Source organism: Podarcis muralis, chromosome 9 (genome assembly GCF_964188315.1).
Source record: "Podarcis muralis chromosome 9, rPodMur119.hap1.1, whole genome shotgun sequence".
Classification (NCBI taxonomy): Eukaryota; Metazoa; Chordata; class Lepidosauria; order Squamata; family Lacertidae; genus Podarcis; species Podarcis muralis.
This window is the reverse complement of record NC_135663.1, coordinates 58,311,789-58,328,579: the sequence shown is the minus strand read 5'-3', so window position 1 is coordinate 58,328,579 and position 16,791 is coordinate 58,311,789. Positions and strand designations below refer to the sequence as shown.

At 45.9% G+C, this 16,791-nt stretch overlaps 1 protein-coding gene across 1 annotated transcript in view; it reads right to left on the bottom strand.

The window, feature by feature from the left end:
- Positions 1-16,791, bottom strand: part of GRXCR1 (glutaredoxin and cysteine rich domain containing 1) — a 52,505-nt gene that overhangs the window by 14,407 nt on the left and 21,307 nt on the right. Inside the window, exon 2 of the mRNA XM_028744995.2 lies at positions 2,510-2,749. Within this exon, the coding sequence (XP_028600828.2) occupies positions 2,510-2,749 (240 nt within the window). The remainder of the gene's footprint in view (positions 1-2,509; positions 2,750-16,791) is intronic.

Below are 16,791 nucleotides of genomic sequence, written 5' to 3'. Positions count from 1 at the left end.
AGGAGTGCCAGAGTGGTTCAGCTTGCACATTTTCACCACTCCAACCTCACCACCAGGACCTCATCCAGGACCTCAACTGCTGAGAAGTCAGGTGAGAGCTTCTGTCCCACCATGCCATCTGTTATTGCCACATGGCGGTGTGACATGTTCGTGCTATATGTCAACAAGAAGCAGGTCCAAATCATTGGGATCATCACATGGTCATTATCATTTATAATTTTGCATCACATCTGAAAACACAGGCAACGAGGCAGACCTGTGTCACTGTTACCCATTGCTCGCCCAGTTGCCTTAATTGCCTCTTCTTCAAAAGCAGAGACAGCAGTGTTAATTAGCGCAGAAAAGAGCCACTGTCGCACATCGCAATTGGCTTAATTGCACAACTGAACACCGTCCCATCTCCACCTCTGCCCATTTGCTGCCTATTTTAGGACACTTCTCTGTAACGTGAAATATGTAGGTTTTGCTACGACAGTGATGTTTATTTATTTGATCCTTTCAGTTATTAATAACCTGCTCTTCATTCTTCACAAAAGAAAGTGAGAAGCAACAAAATGCACACGAAAGACAGTATTTCGCTGAAATACGACAATGTAAAAACAAGACAGTGCACTAACAACATAATGGTGTCAGCTGACTGAGGAGCAACTCTTTCCATCTCGGGCTTTGTATGTCAAAACAAGCACTTTAAATCTGCCAGCCAGTGCAGAGCTTTCTACACTGGTGTTTTCTGCTGACGGCAAACTGTTCCTACAAGCAGGTTTGCTGTGGCCTCCTGCGCTAACTGCAGCCTCTGAACCAGACCCAGAATCAGCCCCGTGTAAAATGAAATTATTTATTTGTTAATTGCATTTATATCTTGCTCTTCCTCCTAAAAAGGAAAAAAAGGGGGGAACCAAGGCAGAAAACACATAAAGTGGTCCGATTGAAACATCCAAAAGCCTCTTAAAACTATTCCAGTTTTTATGCAGACTAGGATGAAGTTCTCTTGTTGAAAAAGGAAGGTCTTCAGGGGCCCAATGATTCCTGCTTTGCAGGCGGTTAGACCTCGGGTTCGCTTCCAACTTGACAATTATTCTATGATTCAAACATACAGTAGAGGTGGCTTGTATCTATTTGAAAGGATGGGTGGCACTACACACTAAACACTTGATTCCTATATTGTATAGAACAGACCCCTTGAAGAGATGGCATCTGCAGGAGCCTCTCTCCTGAAGAGGGCAGTGGTTGACTGGGTATATAAGAGATACCTGTGGCGTTTGCCCGTTCTGTACGGGGGGAAGAAAGGGTTAAAAATGTAGACCAATAGGAAAGCTGGAGGCAGAGTCTACATGTGTATAAAAGGGCTTAGCCCGAGGTTTGTTAGAGTTGTTGGTGGGTAGCCTGTTGCTTTTAGTGGGTTGGCTGGTTGGGAAAAGCAGTTGGAAAAGCAGTTGGCAGGCATTTGGAAATAGAGAGACAGGGGAGTGGGTTATTGAGTGGGGGAGGTAGAAGAGATAAGATAATAAGACTAAGAAAGTAGAGAGTAACAATGTTTGGAATGCCACCAAAGTTTGTTTGTGTCTGAAATAAAATACACTCTCCTTTATTTACCTGAGAACCTGACTGAGACTGATGTGATTTTACCAGGGAGGACCTGGTTGGTGGCAGCAGATTAGTGGTGTAAGGGTCAATAGTCCATGAGACAACCGGGGCCTCCGAATGAATGCCACAATACCTTTTAGGTATCTGGGTCCCAAGTTGCATTGTAGGACTGGGCGATAATCGAAAACTGGTTTAAAGTCCATAGAGATATCGGTTTCATAATTTCTGATCTGGCAATATACCACAAATCATGTGTGTGTTGTGCCAAAATCACAGTAAGGGGAAAAAACCATGAATTCAGGCAACACCTCTACATAGCTCCATCCTTATTTCAGACATTGTGATATATCAGTATATATCACAATGTTGAAAACCAAATATCACCATGCCCTAATGTATAGGACTTTGTGCAACAGAACCAGCACCTTGAACTGAGCTCAGCAGCTAATTGATGGCCAGAAATTACGAAAACATCTAAGGGACTACGGTTCATCTTTTCTGAACAAGAATGATTGAAATCAGCATGATGGATAGCAATGGTTTATTGAAGACTTCACAATAAGTAATTGCTCTAATGGACACAGGAGGACAGCCAGTTCTCTTTAGGTATGGTTGGGCTGCTGAAGAAGAGCCATTGGGTTTTATTATGCAAAACATTTCTGAAATAGAATTATTTCATTCTTGTCTTGTCTACACATTATTCTAGACATGTTTTGTTTAGTCTCTCTGCTTGAATTAATTATGACTGCTATATATCGATTCGCGTTCTTTGTATTCCTTTCCTTTTGATACTGTATTTTAAAGAAACTCAAACAATGGTGAAGATTTGTGCCTTGTTTTTATACACGCACTCCTGATTATTTCTCATGCTTATTGAGTAAAATGTGCATCGTAGGGAGATGGTATTCAAGCATATGGTACTTACCCCGAGATACTGGCCTTCAATAAACACAACTGGTAGCGATGGGATTTCACCTACTTTCCGGCACCTCTCGTCCAGTTCTTTCCCATAGTCACCATTCAGTGCAATGTTTTTCTCTTCAAATTTCACTCGGTGGTTTTGGAAGATCTTCCGAACCAGCTCACACCGCTCAAAAGTTGTTCTAACCACCCGAAGGCTGGTTGTGTAAATCACTATGCGCCCATATTCCAGAACTGATGATACCTGTAGAAGAAAAACGAAACTTTTTTTTTTCCTTTGCATGCTCCTTCATGGTGCATTTTTTGCCTCAATCAAACATCACATGACTGTACCAACTCAGCCCTAAACATGGGCATTATTTCACTCTTACCTTTCCTATCTCTAAGGAGCAGTAGGAGAGCTGAAAATAATGCCACGATATTTCACATTTGCCAACCAATGAGCCTCTTTGATTTCAGACAGTATGAGGGTATATTGGTCTAAAAAGCCAGGGACATAAATTTTCACTGCCCTCCAGCAGCTATTGTGGCTCATTTACCAGAAGCAATGTATTTAGCATTAAGTTTGGACGTGTATACTTGATTCTCACCAAACTAAGCCTTCTGATGTATGTTTTGCTCCAGGGTGCATTTATCTCTTTCCTTGGTGATCTGTCAGCCCAGATCTGACCCACATGTCCAAAAGGTAACAGGGACTGCACAATGCCTTCCTCCCTGCCACTGCCTCCTCTCTTCTTCTCCCCATATCCCCGGCCATTTTTAAACGTTTTGCTGGACACGGCACAGCGAATGGGGAGGATAAAGGGCCACTTCTCACCACAGCGACTGCCATGGCCAGTTGACACCAGTGGCCTCTGCGGCTGCTTCCGAGAGCCACTTACTGCGTTCTTCTGTAGTGACCCAAGGACACAGCATGGGCAAGGAAAGTTGATCTCCATTGGTGCAAATTTTGCCTAACAGATGGGCCAGACTTGCACATGCACCAGCCATTACTCTATCATCGATTTGTGCCTTAAATGCACAGTCTACCCCATACCCTCCAACAAATGTCTGGTACAATAACTATTATTATTAATAATAATAATACCCCACCCACCTGACTAGATTTCCCCAGCCACTCTGGGCAGCTTCCAACATATATAACAACATATAGTGGTACCTCGGGTTAAGTACTTAATTCGTTCCGGAGGTCCGTTCTTAACCTGAAACTGTTTTTAACCTGAAGCATCACTTTAGTTAATGGGGCCTCCCGCTGCTGCCAGCGCGCTATTTCTGTTCTCACCCTGAAGCAAAGTTCTTAACCCGAGGTATTATTTCTGGGTTAGCGGAGTCTGTAACCTAAAGCATCTGTAACCTGAAGCGTATGTAACCCGAGGTACCACTGTAATAAAACATTAAACATTTAAAAACTTTCCTATGCAGGACTGCCTTCAGATGTCTTCTCAAGGTTGTACAGTGGTACCTCGGGTTACAGACGCTACAGAACTTTGCTTCTGTTTTCAGGAGGAGAACAGTGGTGGCAGTGGGAGGTCCATTAGCTAAAGTGGTACTTCAGGTTAAGAACAGACCTCCAGAAAGTTCTTAACCTGAGGTACCAATGTATAGTTACTTATTTCCTTGGCTCAGGTTACTTATTTCCTTGGCATACACTGGCGGAGGAAGAGGAGTGTGGGGGGAGCGCACCACCCCCGGCAGCACGATCCCGGTAGGGTGCCATCCCGGCTGCCCCCCGCTGCCCATGCTGGGCGCCACACCCCTGCAGGTGGCGTCCCCCGCCCCCAGGATGCACGTCATGCCCCTGCGGGTGGCATGCCAGGCCCCGGGACGCGTGCCAGCCCCTCCCCCAGCTGCTCTCCACCCCCCACCCCCCGGTGCCGGAGCATGAAGCTCCACCACTGGTCGCATAACTATACCCACCAACATTTCTTTGATGAAAATAGGGGCGTCCTAAGGAACATTCTAGGATCAAAGCAGGAACCGGGACGGCTTCTGTAAATCCTGGATTGTCTCTGGAAAATAGGGACACTTGAAGGGTCTGCTAGCCCTACCAACCAATCAGCTGGCCATGAACGTGATTTGGAAGCCACCTGCTGCAGCGTTGCCTCCTCGCTTCCAAACAGTCGGTGACCCCTGCCAGGCTACGACTTAGCTGCTCACCGCTCGAGGCCACATCTCCTGTCAATTTGAAGAGTGTGTGCGTGTGGCCTTTACCTCCACAAATTGCACTCCTGGTTTTTGCAGCGAGGCTTCCACTTTTGCAAGCAAGCCCTGCTCTGCCACCAATGCTTTTTGTTTAGCGTTTTACTTCTTGAAATAAATACTATCAGTCACATGGAAAAGTGGAAATGGCCACAAGCAAGGATGCCGGGCCGCTTGCTAAAATGATGGCTTTCAGAGGAGCAGCCTACAGCCTTGCAAAACAAGTGACCCTTTAGCTTCTGTTATGTGAGATAAAGTATGATGAGATGCTCTGCTTAGGCGTGTGTGTGTGTGTGTGTGTGTGTGTGTGTGTTCGCCATACAAAGTGCTACTGGGATATATATTTTCCTGACACATTTCTGCTAAGCTTTCAACGTCTTCACACAATTTATACAGGCTGTTTAAGTCACTCAAAATCTCAACACAGTGCAAAACAAATCCTTTGCTTTCATTGCAGACTGAATTGCTCATACAATATCACTAAAGGCAAAATGGCAGCCTGCCTATGATTGACTTTAAATCTTGTGAAAGTGACCAAACTCCCAGCTTCTTTTGTAGCTAGAAAGCATGCAAAACACCTCCCAGCCACACAGGAAGCCCCTGAAACTGATGGCTCCCCTTCTCACAAATCCATTATATTAAAGAAAGTGGGCACAGAATCTCATTATTTCGCCTCCCAGACACTGAAAAGTCACAACATGACCATTTTTGCTTTGTTGTTTCTCTATCTGCAACATGATTCCATTTTTACCTGCCCACTTCCCATAATAATAAATATCAAATTCTCGCCTCAACCCTTCTGAACTCATCCAACTCTTCTGCACTCCCTACGAGGTAAACATCTAATAACAGCTTCCCGTGGGAAAGATACACTGCCTGCTCTTTGCTATGTTGCAGCAGCAACAGCAGCACTGCAGACTGCCAGAGGGTGGCACTGCTGCTACAAACTGTGAAGAGGTCAGGTGATTCTTGGAGCCAATAGCGTTCCAGCCCAAATGTTGGTTGCTTGCTCCCTCCCTAAGTGGTACCACTGTGGTGCTAATCCTGTTTCTGTCCGTACATAGAAGCAGAAATTTATTTCACAGCAGGATCCAGCTCTCTATATGCAAATAGTAAAGGTAAAGGGACCCCTGATTGTTAAGTCCAGTCACGGACAACTCTGGGGTTGCGGCGCTCATCTCGCTTTACTGGCCGAGGGAATCAGCGTTTTGTCTGCAGACAGCTTTCAGAACCAGAGCAGTGCATGGAAACACCGTTTACCTTCCCGCCAGAGCGGTACCTATTGATCTACTTGCACTGGTGTGCTTTCGTACTGCTAGGTTGGCAGGAGCAGGGACCGAGCAACGGGAGCTCACCCCGTCGCGGGGATTCGAACCACCAACCTTCTGATCGGCAAGCCCTAGGCTCTGTGATTTAGACCACCGCGCCACCCGTGTCCCTACACCAAAAGCTCTGGTTTCTGGCATTCATGTTCTCTCTCTCCCCCCTCCTCGGTGTAGTGCCCCCTCTGCCCTTGTGCCTCGTACTTCAATGTGGCAGCCGCTATATGTAGCTTATAGCGCCCTTTGAACAGAAGCCGCTGATCCCGGTGGGAGCAAATTAATTGTAATATTGTGTAATTATCTACCGTATAACCAATGTCTTCTTGGCTGAGCAATTCAAATCCAATTAGAGACACAAAGATGCTTGGTTGTGCTTAATCAGTGGGTGCACTAGAAGCTAACATCGCTTATATGCATACAAGGCTTTAAAAAATATCTCTGTTTAGAGCAGTGTTATTCTTATCCATGAGTCACTTAGTCTGTTACTATCAGTAGAATGGTGGTATCTCTGTGGGGCGGGGGGGGGGTGACATCTGAGCCCCAAGGTACTTACATTAACGGCTGGGAGAACCATATGTCCTAGACAGGAGAAAGTATACTGTAGAGGTAAGGAGGCTTGATAGTAGACCAGAAGTGACCCCCCTGCCAATTTGGGGGAGATTCTGGGAATAGCAGAGGAATGCAACTGTGCATGGCCCTAAGGGGATGCGTGCTGAAGTAAGGGGAGGGAAATCGCAGCTAAGAAGCTCGTGTGTGTGTGTGTGTGTGTGTGTGTGTGTAATAATTTATTAGTTGTACCCCACCCACCTGGCTGGGTTTCCCCAGCCACTCTGGGCGGCTTCCACAAAGACCAAAAATGCACTAATATGTTATACATTAAAAACTTCCCTGAACAGGCCTGCCTTAAGATGTCTCCTGAATGTCAGGTAGTGGTTTATCTCTTTGACATCTGATGGGAGGGCGTTCCACAGGGAGGGTGCCACTACCGAGAAGGCCCTCTGCCTGCTTCCCTGTAGCTTTGCTTCTCGCAATGAGGGAACCGCCAGAAGGCCCACGGCGCTGGACCTCTGCGTCCGGGCAGAACAATGGGGGTGGAGACACTCCTTCAGGTATACTGGGCCGAGGCCGTTTAGGGCTTTAAAGGTCAGTACCAACACTTTGAATTGTGCTCGGAAACGTACTGGGACGTATATATATGACTGGCACTCTTCTTTGGAAACTAAAGCAAGGTCCAGACTTTAACATTCAAAAACTTTGCTTGCAGAAACTTGTAGATGAATTAAAACATGACATTTGCAGTCACAAGCTTATCCAAGCATGGATTTACAGTGTCTTCTTCTAACTTCCAAACAATTGTATTTTTCTTTCTTTGCTGAGTTTAGCTGAGTTTAGCACTGTATCTTAATTAGCTCTGCAGCTCCTCTGAGAGATTTCCACTTTTACCTTCTCCCGCAGCTTTATTCTCTTTCTTTCAAGCACAGAAGGAGCACTCCAACACTCAATTCAACTTAGCAGTGCTCACAGTGGATTCTAAAACAGTCACCTTGCGTCACGTAAAATGGAGTCTCTCCTTCACTCGATACCACCCATGTGACCAACGTTAGCCAATCACATGAGAACTACTAAAGAACTCTCTATAATTCAATTACTAACCAATCAAATTTAAACACATAGTAATGCATACGATCACGTACAATTCAGTGAATTAAATTATTATACTTAATGCAGTCAGAACTGTGAAACAGTGACCTCAGGTATGAGGACCCCATTCTTGGAAGCATATGGGGAACCTAGGATGGGCCATGGGGTAATAAATCAGGAGAAAAGGTGATATATATCTATCTCTGTCAGAAGCAATCCTAGGCGTTAGTGGGTTTCCCTGCCACCAATTCAGAAAGCTCCATCCTCACTCCCTTTATACCGTAACCCATTGTTTGTTTTGCTGACTGGGGATAATGGGATTATAGTCCCATAACAATCCAGAAGGCTACAGGCTGGTCAAGGTTTCTATCACTAGCTGTGGTGGGAATGTAAGAAAGTAAAGAACTTCTGGGAAATGATATATAATGAGATGAAAAAGATGTTGAAATATACATTCTTAAAAAAACCAGAAGCATTTTTACTTGGTATTATAGGCCAAGACATTAATAGGCAAGATGTCAAACTGTTCTTATATGCAACAACAGCAGCAAGAGTATCGATAGCCCAGAAATGGAAGCAAGAAGAAATTCCGACGAAAGAAGAATGGCAGACGAAATTAATGGACTATGCAGAATTGGACAAAATGACAGGAAGGATTCGAAACCTGCGGGACCAGAGATTTACAGAAGGGTGGAAGAAGTATATGAATTCTTTGAAGAGCAACTGTAATCAGCAAATTATAATATACGAAGAAATATACAAAGTGTTACAAAGTAGATAAAGATAAAGATATTGGTTATGAGTTTGACATGTGTCAGGGAACTGACATCGGAGCTAGGGGTGAAGGGAAGGCTCTCAGATGATGCCGGAGAAGGGCCCAGCAGGGAGAGAGGCAGCTCAGTAGAGGGGGAAGCAAATCAGCACAACACCAGGGATAAAGGGAGGCAGATGGGGGAATCGGCGAGAGGGCTCCAGGACTCTTCACTGGACACCAGCGGGGAGAGCGCAGGTCCTCCGCTACCCACGCCCTCCCTGCGCAGAAGACTTCCGCGCAGTGAGAGGAGGAGGAGACTGGGCGTCAAACAACTTTTATGTTGGAAGGGGTTTAAGAAATGCCCACTGACGGATTCTGCTAGCGACTGAGGCAGCCACGGTGAGAAGGGCTGTCCAGTCAGAAAGGTTTAACAAGGCAATTTAGCCTGGAGAGGCGGCAGCTTACACACGAGCAACCCCGTACGCATTACAACATGTAATAGGGAAAATAAGAAATGCATACTAAGAGATTAGACTGGAAAATTTTCAGACAGGACTGATGGAAATAAAAAATAAGACGTAAAAGTATGTTTAATTACTGTTGAAAATAATATGTTAAAACACACACACACACACACACACACACACACACACACACACACACACATATAGTTTCTATCACTAGCTGGGTCTAAGACATAAGACCCAGGGATAGCTCAATCAGTAGAGCATAATCTCAGGGTTGTGAGTTTGAGCCCCACATTGGGTGGGAGATTCCTGCATTGCAGGGGGTTGGACTAAATGACCCTCGGGACCCCTTCCAACGCTACAATTCTATGATCCGATCCTATGCGGAAGACTGTTCTTCAACATGAGTTACAAGGGGTAATTACTGCAAATGGATCAGTTGGCTTATATTTTGGGAGTGCTTTGCTAGCCAAAACAGGTGGCTACTTGCTTTCAAGGTAAGGTGCAGAAACGGCCTCGGCCCAGTATACCTGAAGGAGCATCTCCACCCCCATCGTTCTGCCCAGATGCTGAGGTCCACCGCCAAGGGCCTTCTGGCGGTTCCCTCACTGCGAGAAGCAAAGCTACAGGGAACCAGGCAGAGGGCCTTCTCGGTAGTGGCGCCCGCCCTGTGGAACGCCCTCCCGTCAGATGTCAAAGAGATAAACAACTACCTGACATTCAGAAGACATCTGAAGGCAGCCCTGTTCAGGGAAGTTTTTAATGTGTAATATCTTAGTGTATTTTTGGTCTTTGTGGAAGCCGCTCAGAGTGGCTGGGGAAACCCAGCCAGATGGGCGGGGTACGAATAATAAATTATTATTATTATTATTATAAATGGCTCAAAGTTTGGTCTAGTCGCTCAGGTGGGTTTGTGTGTGCGCGCGCTTCTGACTGCCTATTCTCTCCTGTCACGGTAGCAGCAGTTCCCTTATGCAATACCTCCGTCTGTGAGTCTCGGTGCCCTTTACAAAGAGTAATAAATCTCTACAGTCACCAGCTCTTCGCTTTATGGCTCTGCAAGGAAGGATGCCCAGCTGCCTTGCCCTCTGCTTTCTCATTTCTTCCATCTTCCACATAAAATTCATCTCAAATGCCATACAGCACAGGGAACTATTGTGTCGACTGCTTCCTCTTCCCCGCACAGATATTGCGTTAGATACTGAAGCATTTCACATCCCTGAGCGTGATCTGCTGGAGAATTCCATGTGATAATGAACACTACTGGCAACTAGCAGCAATCTGGGTCACAAGCAGGGAACAGTACCTATTAAAATACTGTGCCAATTACTTTATGAGGCAATGGGGCCTCGTGGATGGGCCAATATAGGCACTCAACCGATTCGTCTGGTAAAGGTTTTCCTGCAAAGAAGAGGTGTGGTTGTGCCTGTCTGTGTGATTATGTTGGATTATACTCCCACAAAACCTGCTCCCTGGGCTTAGAAATTAAATGTTATACAGTGATACCTCAGGTTACATACACTTCAGGTTACATACGCTCCGGGTTACAGACTCCGCTAACCCAGAAATAGTGCTTCAGGTTAAGAACTTTGCTGCAGGATGAGAACAGAAATCGTGCTCCGGCGGCACAGCGGCAGCAGGAGGCCCCATTGGCTAAAGTGGTGCTTCAGGTTAAGAACAGTTTCAGGTTAAGTACAGACCTCCGGAACAAATTAAGTACTCAACCTGAGGTACCACTGTATAAATAAATGTTGTATAAATGTATATGTATATTTTTGAAAATAAAAAAAATGAAGAAAGAAAGAAAGAAAGAAAGAAAGAAAGAAAGAAAGAAAGAAAGAAAGAAAGAAAGAAAGATTGTTCTGAGCAGTTTCCCCCTTGCCCTGCTCCTTTTCCAGGGGAAATGAAATAAACTCAGTGTAGAGCTAAAAAAAAAATTTAAAAATTAAAGGAATTAAACAAGAAGATTCAGCTGAACCCCTTTGACATGCGACAATATTCTGTACAAGAAATATTTTTTCATGGGAGAGCATTCAAATATGCCACTCCCCTCCCTGCCAAAAGAAGTGGCGCAATCCAGGAAAACGTTGAGCAAGTGAGTCTCCTGACTGGGTAAACTGGCCTTTGGATGCCAGCCTGACCAAACTGGGTTCAGCTTCCAACACATTCTTGGATTCAATGCTTTGAGCAAATCTTTCTCCGAATTTCAGTCCCCCGTCGTTGGAATAATAGGGCTCTACTTATTCCAGACTCAATGTAAGGCGGCAGGAAATGTTGCCAACCTGAAGCTTTAACGAATATAAATATAATTAAGTCATTAAGCCCACACAAATTTTACCTTGCCGTGCCTGGAAAAGCCTGTTTGCCCATCCTCAGTTCTCCAGGCTGCAGAAAATGCTTCGAGGGCTGTTGTGAAAGCGAGAAATTCCCCACACTTCCGTGTAGGCGAAATCATGGCGTCTGCCTATAGGTTGCCATGTGTGAAGTTGGTCTATTTCACACCAGGAAGCTCACTGAGCCTCCGCTTTCCAGTCTCATTCACTAAATATAGCAGGCATCATTATTATGTGGCTTACAGCATACAGTGGTACCTCGGGTTAAGAACTTAATTCGTTCCGGAGGTCCGTTCTTAACCTGAAACTGTTCTTAACCTGAGGTACCACTTTAGCTAATTGGGCCTCCCGCTGCCGCCGCGCCGCCAGAGCACGATTTCTGTTCTCATCCTGAAGCAAAGTTCTTAACCTGAAGCACTATTTCTGGGTTAGCGGAGTCTGTAACCTGAAGTGTATGTAACCTGAAGTGTCTGTAAGCCGAGGTACCACTGTATATAAAAGCATAATAAATCGTTAATCTTTTTTAAAAACAAAAAACAAAAAACTTCCCTATATAGACAGGGCTGCCTTCAGAAGGCTTGGGGGTTGGATAACTCCACCCCCCCCCCCGAACATTTCTCTGATGAAAATAGGGACATCCTAAGGAAAAGCAGAGGGATGCGGGTGGCGCTGTGGGTTAAACCACAGAGCCTAGGACTTGCTGATCAGAAGGTTGGTGGTTCGAATCCCCACGAGGGGGTGAGCTCCCATTGCTCGGTCCCTGCTCCTAGCAGTTTGAAAGCACGTCAAAAGTGCAAGTAGATAAATAGGTACCACTCCGGTGGGAAGGTAAACGCCGTTTTCGTGCGCTGCTCTGGTTCGCCAGAAGCGGCTAGGTCATGCTGGCCACATGACCCGAAAGTTGTATGCCGGTTCCCTTGGCCCATAAAGCAAGATGAGTGCCGCAACCCCAGAGTCAGTCACAACTGGACCTAATGGTCAGGGGTCCCTTTACCGTTAAGGAAAAGCAGGACAAATCCGAAACCCGGACCGGTCTGTATCTAGAAAATTGGGACACTTGGAGGGTCTGCAAACCAATTCCCAATCATCCAGATTCATAGCTGCCGCTCCACTTAAGGCAACTGGAAGCACAGGCCCAATGTGCACCATGCTTACTCCTGTTACAGTGGTACCTCGGGTTAAGTACTTAATTCGTTCCGGAGGTCTGTACTTAACCTGAAACTGTTCTTAACCTGAAGCACCACTTTAGCTAATGGGGCCTCTCGCTGGCACCGAGCCGCCAGAGCACGATTTCTGTTCTCATCCTGAAGCAAAGTTCTTAACCTGAAGCACTATTTCTGGGTTAGCGGAGTCTGTAACCTGAAGTGTATGTAACCTGAAGCATATGTAACCCGAGGTACCACTGTACTGGCATCACATGCATACCTGGGATACTGCAGACCCCGAAAGGATAAACAGAAACAGAGCAATGGCCTGGTTCATTGATACACAGCTGGTTCCCCACTGCATATTGAAAGCAGGTTTGCATCCACAGAGACTCTCCTCCCTGCAAGAGAGGGGAGTGGTTGTGGCTGGGAGCCGGACTCCGCCTCAAGCAGGGGGTGTTTGCCCCCTGCCTCCCACTCACCTGGCTGGCGCCCACGCCCTCGGTCAGGCACCCAACCAGGTGCCTTCAAGGGGGCGTGTACAGCAGCCTGAATTGCTGCGGTGCCAGCCTCCAGCCCTCACTTTTGTCGTCCCGTCGCGAGTCACCCACCCTCCACTCCCTTAGAGCAGGGTTTCCAGTTTTCTCTTGGCCTTGCTATGGACCTTAGGTTGGTCGCCCTGGTTGTCTAGGGGGCCTGGTAGGAATTTTTCCATTTGGCATTAGGCTTTTTGGTTTTTTCACCTACCTCGTAGCAATCGTCACAACTTTCGTGGTATTGGTGGGTAGGTTAGGCATTGGAATAATGTGTTGTGGTGTCGAAGGGCTAGGTGTGGCCATCGCCTGCGCCTTCAATTTTTGGGTATTCCGTTAAAGGAATCTGGCGGTCGTGTATTCTGTCCGATGCCTGCTTGGCGGGAGGCCATGGCACGACCCTCGGTGACATCAGGGGAGAGCCTATAGTTGGATTAGCATCAACAGGCTCCACCTACTGGTGAATAAACCCCGTTTGTTTGTTTGTTTGCTTGTTTGTTTGTTTGTTTGTTTGTTTTTTAGACTCACCCCTCTCCGAGTGGGTGGAGTCAGCTGACGTAATCCAGTGCCTAAGCCAATACCTTTTCACTTGCTGTAATCAATAAAGTTGTGGCCTTTTCTTGCCCATTAACCTTATATCATGTGTCCTTGTGTTTCATTCCACTGCGCGGGGTTCGGGTCCTCGAACCACAATTTCATTCCCCACCACCTGCTACATGTTATGTTAGTAGGAAAAGCATCACATTTCCTGCAGCCCCCTAGACTTGACATTCCCCTTTGCAAAAAAGTGAGACAGAATGAAGTCAGTGGTTTGGGAACTTTTCGCACTTTTTTTAAAAAATAGAGACGTAGTTCACTTATCTCTGCCAAATGTTCAACTGCATTTTGCTTAATTATAAGGCATCGTTGTTTGTTGAACTTTGCAGCAGTCAGCACTGCAGCAGTGCATGGCCTGCCTACGGCCACAAGGACTTGTTTTCCTGATACTAAGGTAGAAATGCAGATCTCAAAACAATGTCAAGCCTGCTTTTATTCTGCCTTAGCATTTTGAATTTCTTTCTCGGTCTAGGGAAGATCGAGTCCATTTCATTAGCAGAGCAATGCAAATAGTTCACCGGTGTGCTGTGCTCCCTTTCTGTCTGCTTGATTTGCCAACCATCCGAGCTAGCTTATATTAATTAAAACAAGTGTCACCTCTTCTAATAGTAGCTCTCTTAAGGGTTATAGATTGCAATCAGTGAGAAACGAGCAGTTGCTAGTACGACTCTTATCAGATGGACTGAGCTCTGTTGAAAATTTACGGCATTTTTCCTTGGCAGTTGATCTAACCTTTCATCCCAGGATTAATTACACTTCAGCATCCAGTCTGCCTGGCACAATAAAACTTATTTTTCACTCATCCAGGATCTACACAAGCCCTGGCATTATTGAAACAGGCTTTCTTCCTAGATTGTTAAACTAGCTGTGGAAGTGTATGCTTAATTTATTTTTGCAATATGCTTTCTAAACAATATGGTGGAGTATGATTACTAATCACTAAGACTTACCCTAATTTGCTACTCCAGTTTAGATGGCATAATGGATAATAATAATAATAATAATAATAATAATAATAATAATAATAATTTATTTATTCCCGCCCATCTGGCTGGGTTTCCCCAGCCACTCTGGGTGGCTTCCAACAAAAGATTAAAAATACATTAAAACATCAGTCATTAAAAACTTCCTTATACAGGGCTGCCTTCAGATGTCTTCTTAGATAGTTGTTTATTTCCTTGACATCTGATGGGAGGGCGTTCCACAGGGCGGGTGCCACTACCGAGAAGGCCCTCTGCCTGGTTCCCTGTAACCTCACTTCTCGCAGTGAGGGAGCCGCCAGAAGGCCCTTGGAGTTGGAGCTCATGTCTGGCTGAACGATGGAGGTAGAGACGCTCCTTCAGGTATACTGGGCCGAGGCCAGTATATCTGGGTTGAAGAAGCCATTAAAGTGGTTAGTGCCCCTGGTGAGAGTTGGAGTAGGACAGAGGACCTGGCAGCCCACACTGAGTAGTCGCTGGGGAGGTGAGAGTTCCTACATCCTTGCCAGCAGGTATGGAGAAGCAGAGATGCAGGCTGGGTCAGCAGCACCATGAAGGTGTGCAGCTCCTGATTGGCCAGCCGTCCCTCGCAGGCAGGTTGTCCCAAAAGCATCTTGATGGTGTTGGCTCAGCTTCTCCTCTGCTGCCTCTTGATGCCAGGCAGTGAGGATGGGCAGACCCTTTCCTCCCGCTGTGAACAAGTGCAGTCTCCCATCAACAGCTGCATAAACCAATTTAAAAGAAGGATAAGGCTTGGGAAATGTGGACCACTTACAAACACCATCTCCAACTCCTAGAAAAATTCCATCAATGGTGTCTCTGGAAAATTTTACACATCACCTGGGAAGACAGGCAAACTAATGGCGGTGTACTGAAAGAAGCAAAGATCACCAGTGTCAAAGCAATGATTCTTCAACATCAACATCGTTGGACTGGTCATGTTGTTTAGATGCCTGATTATTGTCTTCCAAAGCAACTACTCTATTCTGAACTTTGAAATGGTCAGCGTAATGCTGGTGGTCAACAAAAGAGGTTCAAAGACTCTCTCAAGGCAAATCTTTAAAAATGTAGTATAAACACCAACTGCTGGGAAACGCTGGCCTGCGAGCGCTCCAATTGGATAACAGCTTTTACCAAAGGTGTCATGGGTTTTGAAGATGCTCAAACTCAGGACGAAAGGGAGACATGCGCTAAGAGGAAGGCATGCTTGGCAAACCCTCACTATGATCAACTCCCGCCCAGAAACCCATGTCCCCACTGTGGAAGGACGTGTGGATCCAGAATTGGCCTCCACGGTCACTTACAGACTCATTGTTAAAACTGTGTTTATGGAAGGCAATCTTACTCGGCTACGAGTAAACGCTAAAGAAGAAGAAAGCTCTGGCTTACCAAGCCTGGCAACCCTGCAGAAAATATTGCATTTAAGAAAATAACACAAAGAAAGTTTGTGTCCCCTGATGTGCAAGGCAATTTCAGCTGAAGTAGGCCACCTATTCCGCAGGGGAGACTGGCCCATTAAGGTGAATGGGCCATTGCCCCACCAGTATCAGACCCCTCTCAGCCACCTTCACATGCCTGCCGTCTTATTTACAACCAGTCAGGGGTGCCCACTTGAAAAAAATATTGGGAGGGGCCCCACCCCACATAATCGATTACATGACACAGTACATGCACACCATTTGAATGGCAATACCTATCAACTTGGGGAAGTAGTCCCCTCAAATATTTTATGGGAGGGGAGCAAAGGGACCTCAGCCCCAAGGAGTTGGTTCTTATGCAGTCTGTCCAGATTACATACTGACTGTTGCCTTCTTCCTCCTTGGTCTCAGTGATGCCTTTGTAAAACACAACAGGGAAGATGGTGGAGATGGAACCAGAATTAGCTGGTTCTGCCTGCCATTGGCTCTGGTACGACCTACTGTTGGCCTCCCTGCCTTTCACACTATCAATCCCGATGGTCACCAGACATCACTGGATATACAAATTCATTTGAGAGAGGACAGCAATGCTTCATACAAACAAAATTCTTCTTCTTCTTCTTCTTCTTCTTCTTCTTCTTCTTCTTCTTCTTCTTCTTCTTCTTTTTCCTCCTCCTCCTCCTCCTCCTCCTCATATTTTTAAAAATATTCTTGCACAGAGAAAACTGGAATACCAAAAGGAAGAATTATAGGCTCCTGCTGGCTTTCTGTATGTAGAATTTTGTTGTGTGAAGCAGCAATCAATCATTCATTCCCCCGACTGTAGTCCTAGAACCGTTTTTCCATGGGCTGAACTGTTTGTCAAGAGTAGGGGTGGAGAACTGGTGCCCAGGGTGG